The sequence below is a fragment of the Vulpes vulpes genome, chromosome 16, assembly GCF_048418805.1.
Source record: "Vulpes vulpes isolate BD-2025 chromosome 16, VulVul3, whole genome shotgun sequence".
NCBI classification, from domain to species: domain Eukaryota; kingdom Metazoa; phylum Chordata; class Mammalia; order Carnivora; family Canidae; genus Vulpes; species Vulpes vulpes.
The window spans coordinates 72940696-72953543 of record NC_132795.1 but is presented as its reverse complement, the minus strand read 5'-3'; the positions used below and the strand labels follow the sequence as shown (position 1 = coordinate 72953543).

Here is a 12848-nt window from a genome sequence, read left to right as displayed (position 1 = left end):
AGATAGAGAAGGAAAGCAGTTTAAGGCAGAGGGAACGACATGAGCCAAGGCATGAGAATGTGGAATTATGTGGTGTGTTCAGAAAACACATTTTGCTTAACAATTTAGGTTATTTATACAGGGATGCTCTGAGTGTTGTTAAAGGTAAAAATAAGTGCCAGGTCCTTCAAAATTTGATTCTTCACAGAAAAGGGCACATTTTTTTCTTATTCCTTTTTTTGTGTTCTTCTGCCTCCTTACACCCTAAGAGGCCTTGTGCAGTTGTGACTGATCTGTGTGGACTGATGGTTTGTGTATACAAGAAATTGCCTGCAAGCCTCTGTCTCCTTTCAGGAATCTCCAAGTCATCAAGTGATCCAGGTACTGGGAAGCTTGGCCTCAGAGACAGAGGATACAGGGCACAGGTTGTGAGCAGGAGGATGAGTCACTGGGCGGCATCCCTAGAGGAAGCCAGGCAGATGTGCTGGCATGTCTAGAAGCATTTTCAGAAATATTTTTGGCATGTTGTCCTTAGGAAAACTTTTTAGTGAGACTTATTTTTCCATCTGCCTTTGCTGATTTCTCTTTTCTTGATCTCCGATTCCTTGAAAGTTCTTTTCTTCTACCTAATTCCTGAAAATGTCCCCTGGACATCTTCTGGTAAAGATGATTCTATAATTATAAAGATGTAATTTAGAAACAGGTTTTTTCCTTTTAAGTGTTTTGCTTTGAATAGATCACATCATCATCATTTCTTCTGTGAGGAATCATCCAAAGGGTTTTTTCTAGTTAAAAGATTGGAATACTTCCCCCTGGATTATATGGGGTTTGGAGGATCATCTACAAAATTGTTATTAATGTCCTGTTCTTGCTGGCAGAGGCCATGACTCAGTGGGTCCTGTTGTTTTGGTTGCATGATAGTTCAGATGACATATGCTGGTGTTTTTTTTCCTCTGTTTCTTCTTTTTTTAATCTGTTTTGATTTTCTTTAAGTTGACAGCTAAATCAGAACTGATCTATCAGTTTGTGGAACATCTAACACGAGCTGTGGAGAGTTACAAGCAGCGGATGGACTGGCTCACCAGCAGAAGCCGGCAAATTTTTGGTGTCATCTTGGAACAGTGCATCACCATAGTGCTGGATTTTGGTGGCATGCTGGAGGAGGAGCTTAATCTGTGTCAAGATGCTCTAATAATGGTCCTCCGGGAGCAGGTGGCTCACATAGCCAAGTTTAATATCATATGGTGAGTTCCCATTGGAAGGGGATATTTCAGTAAAACTTCATAAGTAGTTTTCTTTTATTTGGAGTTAGGTAACATAATTAACATAATTAGTTCTTTGGGGAGGGAGGAGGTATCACCTTGTCATTTCCTAGAATATGTAATTCCAGGATAAGACCTACAGTAAACACTTTTTATCTGCTTTGCATGTAGCATCTTTGTTTTTAAATTAGGAGAGATTTACAAACATACTTTTCTTCAATGCATGGTAAAATCAAAATATGAGAATAAGAATTACATTGAATATATATTTAAGGCCATAAAAATCCTGTCATTTTAGATTTTAGCCTCAATAATGAACTCAGCCTTGTCACAGATATCACTGTTTTCAGACTGAGCTCGTGACTTCCCTTGTAAGTTGATCCCCTTAATACAACAGCAGGTGGTCGGTTTTATAGAATTTCCCGTATTTCAGAGTTTTCACAATCAATTATTTATGGATTCTTGAATTCAAGAGAATTTGGGCAGGAAGGCTAACTTTTCATGTGGAGCAGTGGTTTTACCTCCCTGACAGGAAAAATCTGGATGAAGCGTGGAATCTCTCTGAGTTTTTCTTTTGAAGAAAATATTTTCAGCTAAACAAATGATGTCTTTGGGGATGACACCTAATTGTGTTCTATCACAGATTCCTATTTCTGTCACAGATATATTACTGAAGGAATAACGTCTTAAGTCTGCAATGCCTTAGCTTTTTGGGAACCTATGCTATCGTACTTAGGCCACTCAGCCTGATTTCTACCCAGAGGGGCCACATAGAGGTGACCCCTTTGTGTGAGGCAGCTTCTGTCTCAAGGTGGGTTATGATGAACAGCCCAGGCTGGCTCATTAGTCCATGATTCATGTAGTTCTTATAATTATGAATATATAAATGATTCATATAATTTATTTGATTATAAACACAGAGATAAATAAATTCAAATGGCTTTTCTTTCTTTCTTTTTTTTTTTTTAAAGATTTTATTTATTCATGAGAGACACACACAGAGAGAGAGGCAGAGACATAGGTAGAGGGAGAAGCAGGCTTCATGCAGGGAGCCCGACGTGGGACTCCATCCTGGGTATCCAGGATTACACCCTGGACTGAAGGCGGTGCTAAACCCCTGAGCCACCCGAGCTGCCCATGGCTTTTCTTTCTTGAGGGGAATTCCATTATTCCTTTCTATGTCCAAACTACATGATTTAAACATATATTCCCAGGATTTAAAAACTAGTGCTTTGCTAGTCAATACTATTTTTGATCCAGAGGGGTAACTGATTGGAATTCAGAACAATGAAAACAGCATTTTAAAAGAATTAGAAATGAAATTTTAGAGAAATAAAATTGCTGCTGATTTATAAATCTTAATGCCATGAATCTTTATACATTTACTATTAATAGAAGATAGTTTTATATAAACAGGCTGTTTATGAAAATAACTCCCTCAATAATTTTAATGCAGCTGTTAATGTCTACATTTTCGAGATTTTTAAATTCTCCTATATGCATTGTCTTTCCTAGTCAGTACAGCTTATGGAAGATAATGGTGCTTTGGAAAGCAATCTTAAACAGCTCACCTGATATGTGGGTGACTTTTAGAGGGCCAAGAGCTGCATTTTCTTTCCTTCAGCTCTGGTGATGTTAAGTGGCTTGTTGTTCTCAGCTCTGAGACTGAGGGCTGATAGCTGTGTTGCCCACTGTCCCATACAGGGCTATGTGATTGCTTTCAGGATTTCTCAGCAGCCTGTGAAATGGCAGGAAAATGCTGCTCCTGTGACAGAACAGTCCATAGCTGCTGCCATCAGTTGGGTTGAGAAACTGCCTTTTGAGCTGGCTGTGAGCCAGGCTAGCCGCCTGGATGTTCTGTTGGAAGCTGGGAAAGACAAAACGGTAAGTGTGCATCCATGGTGAGCCCCAGGTCACATAGGTGGCATCAAGTTTGTCTCTTCACACCCAGTATCCTCATACTGTCTTTCAACTGACCTGGGTCCTCCCAGCAGCATCCCACAGAGATCCTATCTCTGGCATTGAGGAGCCCTATAAGTCTTAATCCTGTTCACCTCTGAATTTTGAACCAATTGAGAAATAGGTGATGGGCCCCAGGTGGGAATCAAAATAGCAGCTTTGGTGATGGCAGAGCCAGACCAACCAAAATGAGAATCTCTAACCCTGCCTTCTGAGCCTGGCAGGGCTCCCTCTGGGTGATTAGGGCATAGGGTAGACCCTCATTTAGCCAGTGCCAGCAGAGCCACATGCTGCTCACAGCCACTGAGCATTGAGAAAGGACAGGAAATTAGGCATAGTTGTTCATATCTCATATTTTAATTCTGCTCTTTTTCTCCTGACAATTAGATAAATAAGTCTATCTCTTATGGGGGAGAGAGATTGGGAAGACTCTTCATAGAACCCTGAGTTTAAGGATATAGGGGTTCCCCACATCTATGTTCTGAATCTCTCCCAGTTCCTCTTCTTCACAAATGGGTCTGTCATGTGCTTTCCAAGGTAAAGTATATTTATGCAGATGAATCATCCATTTTTTAATATTACTGCATTCACATGTGCTTTTTGATAGGACCTTTTGAATATGAAGCTTTACTTGGAAGAAGTGTTGAAATGACAATGGTTTATGTTCTTTTAGCCACAAGAGTGTTTCTTTTTGTGAGTGATTCTAAGGATGGGACTTGAAAGGAGTGGCAAGCTAGTGGGGAAGGACTCTGGGCAGGTGGGGTCCTTTGGCAGCCTCAGCTTCCCTGGGGAACAGATCTGCTTTCCTTTGGGATATAAATACTTAATTAGTGCTTATTGATTGATATTAATTAATACTTAATTGCTTCCTCTGCTCTGGACTCTCGGTGATTCTGTGGATTTCGTGCTTTACTCTGCTACATTAAGAAGTCCTTTCTTGGGCAAGGAGGCCATATGCTAGCACCTTGAAAGGATAGCCCCCAGTGGTCACCAGACTGTTTATTGATACTGAGGATAGTTTAAAATTGGAAATGCATTGTTTATCCTTTCGAAGCCAGAGGAACAAATGGTTCCCATTAAAGAACAAAATAGAAGCTACTTTGTTCTTTGGCCTTTCAAGTTTGTTTTAACATCTGTAAAATTTCAATTGTCTGGACACTATAATAAGCATTCACAAATGGAACATTATACAGGCTCTTAGATCCGTGTGCGTGCGTGCGCGTGTGTGTGTCCGTGTGAGCATGCCTCTATGTACATACACGCACACACACGCACACATGCATGGGTGTTCTGTTTCTTTGTTCACCTGGCAACCTCCATCATAGCTGACTCTGGTGACCTGCCATGACTTGAAAATTTCCTGGTAACCTTTGATTTTCTATTTTACTTCTCTCTGGTTTGTGCTTCTCCTTTTTTGGGTTCATCTCCAGCCCAGGAAATATGGAACAATTTAGTGAGTTCCAGGGAAGTTTTATAGAAGAGAAAGAACCCAGAGAGAGGTTAACAGGAACTGATTATCAAATGTCACTTAAAAACTCTTGAGAAGAGACTGTGGAGTATGGCAAATATACAACATGCTCAGACCACTGTATCCTTCTTCCTAGAGCTTATATCTGATGTGGTTCCCTAGGAAAATTCTAGTAACTGCAACTGCTTCCTATATAAAAATGCCATGCCCTATGTTGGTGAGGTGTGTAGAGTGGGAAGAAGAACTGGTTCCCCTGAGGGGCTGCTCCTCTGCCCTGTGCCCTCATGCCCACCCCACTGAGTTTCAAATTGATCCACATAGCTGGAGTTTTCTATAAATAGAAAAGATATAAGGTTTAAGAAACTTTTGAATAGCAAATCTCAGTACCCAGACTTTTGCTAACAAGGATAATCTGCTTGGGTTAGCATCTCCCATGAGTGAGTCCTGAGAAGAATCAAGAGAGTGAGTATAATCTTGATTAGGTTAACATGGAAGTTGGGTTTTTGTATCTGATCCACATGAGGAGGAAGGGCCTACTGATGCACTGGGTAAGGGTGAAGGAGGATGCTCAGAGGCTGCTGGCCTCCTCCAGAAGTACCCCTAGTTGGGTAAGAAGACTGATGAGGCAGGAATGACTGAGGGTGAGCCTTCGAATCCAGAGGCACCAGGCAGTGTGGGTCTGCTTGAATCCCAGCTCTGATGGCAACATGTAGAAAGCACTACTGATGGACGAAGTATCCTGTTGTGTCCTGTGTCAAAGGGCCTGGCTTATGGGGAAGGCAGCCTGTGGGGTACCGAGGCAACATCTGGCAGTTTAGAGGGGCTGCGTTGTCCTCAGAGCCCAGGTATGCTGTCCAGTGCAGGGTGTCTGCTCTGCAGTGTCTCGTGGTCCCAGGATGCATCTTTGAGAGGTTGGTAGCTTTCTTGGCCTTAATGAGGAGGGAGGGGTATTGTTCTGGGAGGCCCTGGAAGGCCTGGCAATTCAGGTTATGAGGAATTTTTGGGAAAGAAAGGGCTGGCTATCCAAAGCCTTGATTCCCAACTACCTAAGAAGGCTAACTGAGGGGGCTTTGCTTCTACTTTCAGCAGAAGGCTACCTGCCCAAAGGGTCCCTGTGTTTCTTGTGTGTTGTCTCAGCCTCTCTTCTATCCAGCTGATAGGCACACATTTGTTTATTTAAAACAAAAATCCTCTTCACTGGTAGAGTAAATGGGTGAATTAGAGACAGACCCATATGTTTCCATAAGGAACCTTCACCACTAGACAGTAAACTAAAGGGCTGGCCATACCAATCACAAGCTTGGCAGTCAGTCAGCCAGGCATCAGATCTTTTCACCTTGTCCCTAAAAATGACAGTGCCTGGCAAGGGCTGGATAAATGTTTCTTGGACATTGAAGGAATGGAAAATAAACATTTTTGAGATTCTTGAGGTTGGGTCTAGATGTGAGTCCAAGAAATTCCCATTCCCCAAATAATACAGATTTGAGTTTTTGGAATTGAAGAGTGAGAGTCTGCATGTGGGACCAGCAGGTGAATTTGCTGAGCTTTGGATGATTCTGCTGGGGATAGTAGGTGGAGACAGGGACCCTGAAGCCTGGCAGGCCAGAAAGTTTGTGGTAGTCACGGGTGTTAGGAAGGATTAGAGAACTGAGCCAGATTGACATCAAGAGGACAGTCACCACTATGAGGGTATCAGAAAATCAAAATGGGCTGAATAAGGAAAGGGCTACCCCAGGTATAGGGAAAATCTGAAAGTCAGATCCAAGGTCTGGAGTTGGTCAAAACTGTTGAAACAGCCAAAGTTTGATGAAGAACAAGACAGAATTTTGCTAGGCTTTTCATTGCTGTTCTGGTTGACTTTCATTCTTGAAGAGTGGAGGTTTTTTTTTACAGCCAGAGGCTTTTGACAGGCTATAGCAGAGGACAGTCAGGTAGAAGCAGCTGCTGCCAGTCTGGTTCTCTTTTCCTACAAACCTATGTCTGAGAAGATGTCAAGGCCTCTTTAGCTGGGCTAAATGCAGGTTGCTGTGGACAGCTGCAGAGCAAATGACTGAGGCAGAGTAAGACATTCAAGTGGAAACAGAAATGCTCTACCCTAATTTATGTTGTGTAAAATGACAAGAGTTTTTGACTCACAGTAAAATAACTGAATGGAACCCAAAATACTTCCTATATCTTGTGCTATCCAATTCAGTACAAATTAGCATTTAGGGAAATGCTGGTCAGTGAGAAAGCTGCTCCTGGTCCTGGCTGCTGCTGCTAATCCTCAAGACCGGCCCTTGCCCTGAGATGCTCAGAAGTACTGGGTCAGGGGAGAGGATTCCACTGAGGACACTTCCCTTGAACCATATAACTTCACCCGGTTTTTGGTCAGTGATGTCGATATCAGGGGTGGGAGCCTTGGATGGTGTGGGAGCCAAGGAAGTGAAAACAGTGCCTGTCTCTGGCCACCTTCCTCTCCTGTAATCTTGCTTGCACAGTTCTGGGATTCACATCCGTCTCTAAGAGGTGACTAGCCTTGCCATGATGAGCCAACAGAATCAACTGCAAAGGCAGAAGCTCGTGGGGTTAGGCAGCTGAAAGACCAGGTCAATTAACCTGCCAGACCTCAGTTTCTTCATCTGTAAACTGAGTGTGGTAATAAGAATTAATTTTTCCATGGGACTCTTGTGAGCATTGAATAAAATAATTCATGTTGGCTTATCATCCCAAAGAGCAGATGACCCCAAAGCCAGGTCACTTTAAAAGGCATTTTGCCAGTTTGTGGGGGATGGGACCAGGTAAGCATATTTGCCTTCCTCTTCTTTTTTTTTTCTCAGTGTCATTATGTGAGTGGAAACGAGAGGCAGGAAGGCAGTGTACAGGAGTGGATTGGGGGTGGGATAGGTGGTCTCATTAGAGAGCATGTCCCAGGAAATCCATAGCATGGATAACTGAAAACATAGGCAATTAAGAAGCTGAGAAGTGAACTTAATAGTGAATAACCCCATAGACTGAGTAAAGACTCACTCCTGACTCATTGCTGGCTACTGCAATTTTTAGCTTGATGAAATCTCAAGGGAAAAACATTTCTGCACAAGGATTTCAGACTTTTAGGTCATCGCCAGAGCAGAGCAGCTGAGTTTGCATGATGTGCAACAGAGATGTAGCATGTCAGAAGCCTTTGACGGACCACCTAGAGATGTTTGTCCTCACTCACTCCCTTGTTGAACTAACAAATCTTAGAATACTCCCTGTGTCTGTTCTCCTCCCTTGGGCCACATGTGACTGTAGATCCTTCTGTGAGGTGGAACCTGTCGCCAGGGTAAGCTTGGGCCTGGACTCAGCCAGAGCACTAATAACAGTGTGGCGAAGGGGAGCCTGTTTAACACATCTCAGCGAGATAACGAGTGACACAGGGGGGAAGGGAAAGAAAATGCATTTGTTGGGAGAAGAATATTAGTTGCCTCACATGGAATGTGGAGAACTCCATTTCTTCCTTCTTTCAGTGTTTTTTCAGCCTCTCGGTAAATGGCTGAAAGAGAGAAACATCGTAGCTTAGTCTTTACTTCCCATTAGGTCCTTTTTTGAAATCGGGGAGTGGGTTTGAAAGGCCCGAGAGAGAGTCATGGGGTGGGGTGGGCTTTTCTGGTTGTCGCTGGAGTAGGCTGCTCTCAGCTCCACCCCTGGCCGTGGCCTCACTCCCAGGCAGGGCCCCTGGCCACCCTCCTCCCACTGCCTCTTGGGCACAGTCAGCCCAGCTGCTGCAGCCAGGGTGGCCCAGCCAGCTGGGAGGCTGACCATGAGTCCTCTTATCTCTGGGCCGTGTGTATTTCAGCCCCAGGTTTGAAGTCAAACTAAGGTACCTGACTGTGTACCATCAGCTAACAGGGGTTTGTGATTAGAACAGAGAAAGGCTCATGAGTCCCAAGAGAGAGTGGTGACATCTATTTATTCCTTCAAAACCAGTGCATTTTCTGGAGTTTCTCCCCCAGGTATCCGTGGAAACAATCAATTGGGATGTTTTAAGGGACAGGTGTAGATGATATGTACTCTTAGATCTCTCTGGGTTTTAACTTTCTGAGATATATGCATACATATGTGGAGGTCTTCTTGTTTAAACTCAGTCACGAGGTACACTGCATTACCTCCCTTTTTATAAGTGAAAAACTGAAGCTATATCATTTGCCCAAGTTCACAAAACTCGTTGGTGGTAGGGATATGAAACACCATAGAAGGAAGAATCCTTGGGAAGAGCAAGAACAGTGGGTTGAGGCTGGGGTGGGACCCTGGTCACGGGGCCCCCTTGGGTGGATTTTATGTGTCTCTAAGTTAAGCAGAGAGCACTTTGGGATTGTCTCCTGCCTGGGTGAGATGTGCATCTCCCAGGTCCCTGGTGGAAGGTTGGGGTGTGTGTATGGTGGGGCTCCTGATATGGATTTGTTCATTCTTCTGTTCTCGTGGCCTGGCATGGTGGCAAGAGTCAAGGCCCAGTGTGTATAGACTTGGCTCCTGACATGCTCCATGAAGTCAGGACAGCCTCATCTTCCCAGGCATGTGTTTCCCTGTGACAGGAGAGCAGAGCATGAACCAAGTGGGAATATGACCTCCTAACCCCCTACTCTGCCTCAGACTGAGGATAGATGAGTTTGTATTATAGAATTCTGGCATCACCATGGGAAATGGTTAATAAGCTTCCTGCTCACAGTGGCTGTGCCACTCCTGACCTGTCTTATGTATCAATGGACTTGGTGGAAGATGTTTTCTATGTTGGCCAATCATATCCTTTTCATATAATACCTGAGACTGTGACCATTGGCAATAGACCATCTTGACACCAGGCCTTGAATATCTCATATCCTGACTTTGGCCCCCTAATGTCCTCACAAAACTTGGAGCAGTGCCGTTATTCTTGCTGTCCTCTACACCCAAAGGCCATTTTGTAGAAAGTATATTGCCAGTGAATCTAGTACAAGGCTAGGGCACGTCAGGCAGATAAACTGTCAGTATTACTCTCTTACAGATTGAATCCATATACTACTTTGTGGTGGGAGATGTTCCTGAGCAAACCAAAGGGCTTCTGCTTCAGAGGGCTTTGGAGATTCCATGCCCTGTCTGCACGGTGTCCTTCAATGCCAGAGGAGAAGGCACTATAGCTTTCTTGAAGGATCTGAGTGCCAAGACCCACAGCAGGTAGGCAGAAAATGTGTTCTTGAGTGACAGTGGGTGAGCTGCCTGCTTCTGCAAATCAGCAGTAGTTTTCCTAACCAATTTGTTCCTGTGTTATCCTCTTTCCTGTTGCCTTTCATCTCCATGGCTTTTTCTTCTCTTCCTTGTATTAATCTTGCCTTATTCTTTTCTGTAAGTCTGATGCTTTGACTTTAGGGGTCCTTGCTGACCTGGAGGAGACTGCTCCCTCCAAAGCTAGCTACTTCCCAGAGAGCTTAGATGACTCACCCAGGAGTGCACCTGTCATATGTGAGCTAACTGATCCAGAGCCTGCTCTGGTGCCTGCAGGCATTCACACTCAGGACTGCTATTCCCCTGCACTAATCATGCCAGGGCCAGGTACCAGACAACTTGGGGCAGCGCCTACACCCCAGAACCCACTGAAATTCTTCAGTTAGCCAATTCTGAACCTGCTGCTCTGCCTCACCCATTTTATCCTGCAGAATCCACAATAAAGGCTCTTGCTCCTGTTTTTGCCGTGTTCCCTCATGCCTGCTGACTGGCCCTGTGCTTCCCTGTGTGGTGTGGTGTGCCCCCTTATCTTGGGAACTATATTAGTAGTCATTTTGGGTCACCATAATAAATACCACAGACTGGATGGCTTAAACAAGAGAGATTTATTTCTCACACTTCTGGAGGTTGTAAAGTCCAAGATCAGAGTACTGGCTGATTCAGTTTCTGGTGAGAGCTCCCTTCCTGGCTTGTAGACAGCTGCCTTCCTAACTCTAACCTCTCATGGGAGGGAGGGAAGGATGGATGAAGGGGGAAAGGAGAGAGAGCGAGTGAGTGCACAAGCATGCCGGTAAGCTCTCAGGTGTATCTTCTTAAAAAGATACTAATCTTGGGGTACCTGGGTGGCTCAGTCAGTTGAGCATCTGACTCTTGATGTCAGCTCAGGTCATGATCTCAGGGTCCTGAGATTGAGTCCCATGGGGCTCTATGCTTAATAGGGAGTCTGTTTGAGATTCTATCCCTCTCCTGTCCCAACCCCATTCCTGCTCACTCTCTTACACACTCTTTCAAATAAATTAATAAATAAATCTTAAAAAAAAAAACAAACCAAAGGATACTAATTGCATTGAATCAGGGCCCTACCTTTATGACCTCATTTAACATTAATTACCTCCTAAAGGCTGTATCTCCAAATATGGTCAAATATAGTTGCATTGGGGCTTAAGTCTTCAACATATGAATTTGGGGGGTGGGAGATACACTATGGTCTACAGCAGCAGCTGTGAGTAGCAAACTGTATTTTCAGTGGCAGTTAAACTGATTCAGTGGCCTCATCATAGCTGAGTAATAACTGAATCTACATTTTTAAAACGTTCCCACCCTCGTCTGTGTGTATAGGTTTAGGTCTCTTGTGGAAAGAGATCAGCTACTTAAGTAGTTGTAAGGAGAATCCTTACAACTTGCCTCAGTTATCCTATCTGAAGTGGGTACAATTTCTGCCATTGAGCATTTGTTCCCAAATTTAATTGCTCATCATATTTGCCTGGGGAGCTTGTTAATAATTCAGAGGTCCAGGGCTTCACCTTACAGGCTGATTCTACATAATAGAGGGGATCCTGGGAATATGCATATAATCATTCATTTTGCATAAGAGCTGCCTAGAGAGTTTGTTTAAAATGCAAACATGTTGGCCACAGCCCCAGAGATTCTGATTTTTGGGCTCTAGGGGAGGGCCAAGAATATTCATTCTTAACAGGACTCCTGGTGATTCTGAAGACCACTGCTCTGGCTCCCATGAAATATTTTGAAAATTTTTTAACATTAGATGTTTGGCTTTAATTCTGGGTTCCCAAATCCCAAATACAAGGGGTCTCCCTGTCCTACTTTTGCTAGTGGAGAGAGTAAAAGGCAACTGGCAGGACCACCTGTCTTGCCAGTCCCCTGCTTAATTCACATGGGGCGCTTTCTCTGGGCTGGGGAGAGGTTGGGGGATAATTTAACATGGGAGAAGCTGCCATTCAGCTCCTGACTTCTAGGCTGTGTACAATTGAGTGTGAGTTTTGCAGAAATGACGACATGTATACTCTGTGCTTTCCTGTCCCTGCTCTGGCCCTTGCAAGTGTGTCCAGCTCACAACCGGTGGTGCTCTGGCCTTCTGCACCCCCTGACAGACCCCATGTCTCTTGGTCGGCATTCGCACACCTTTGGCTGTTGAAGTGCAGTTACTATGGGACTATAAAGGGTGTGCCCTGAGCTGCTCAGCTTGCAGGGAGGCTGGACTCTTGCTTCCCCAACGCCTGGGTCCGTGTCTGAACAGAGCCACCAGCCTACAAAGCAGGTTTTGCTTTCTGCATAGATGAGGGTGTATTAGCCAGAGGAAATGCCTGCCCTGTTTTCTTTTCTAATCCAGAGAATGGATCAGAGAGTAGGAAGTCCTGGGCACCAAAGGCCTTGGCTCTCAGGGTGTGGGACCTGGCAGGACAAACCTCAGCCATCCCCCCTCTGCCTTGTAAGAGGGTCACAGGACAAAGTAAACTGGACATTTCTGCTCTGGTGGAAGGACCTGTGGGAGGCAGGCACGGCCAGATTAAGGGTCCATTGTCCTCATGAGGGGCTTTTGGAACAAGGCTGGCTTATTGATTTCCTTCAAGTCCTCATTCTAGTCCCACCTGAAACCCTTTAGAAATAGGCCTGAGTCTTTCCATGGCCCAGGTGAAGCCCCCACACCTCTCCTACCATTTGTGCATCCATCTCTCCATCCCAGGCCCTGCTTGAGGATTTTCTTCATGCTGAGGAACAGGCAGAGGCGGAACTCTTAAGGGGCTGGAGGAGCATTACCCAGAGATCTCCTATTAATCTGAAAGAAATTTCCTGCCATCACCATCTTTTTGGATTCCAGATAATTGGTGTGGTGTCAAGGGTGTACTTAGCCCATCATTTTGTAGACTACTCTAGGGCTTTTTGAGCTTTAAGGTGCCCATGAACTCCCCAGGGATCTCGTTAAAGTGCTTATTCAGCCT

At 44.5% G+C, this 12848-nt stretch overlaps 1 protein-coding gene across 1 annotated transcript in view; it reads left to right on the top strand.

Annotated features, from left to right (window-relative positions):
- VWA3B (von Willebrand factor A domain containing 3B) overlaps nucleotides 1–12848 on the top strand; it is a 201851-nt gene that overhangs the window by 15672 nt on the left and 173331 nt on the right. Inside the window, 3 exon segments of the mRNA XM_072742949.1 lie at nucleotides 973–1223; nucleotides 2966–3125; nucleotides 9671–9840. Of these exon segments, the coding sequence (XP_072599050.1) occupies nucleotides 973–1223; nucleotides 2966–3125; nucleotides 9671–9840 (581 nt within the window).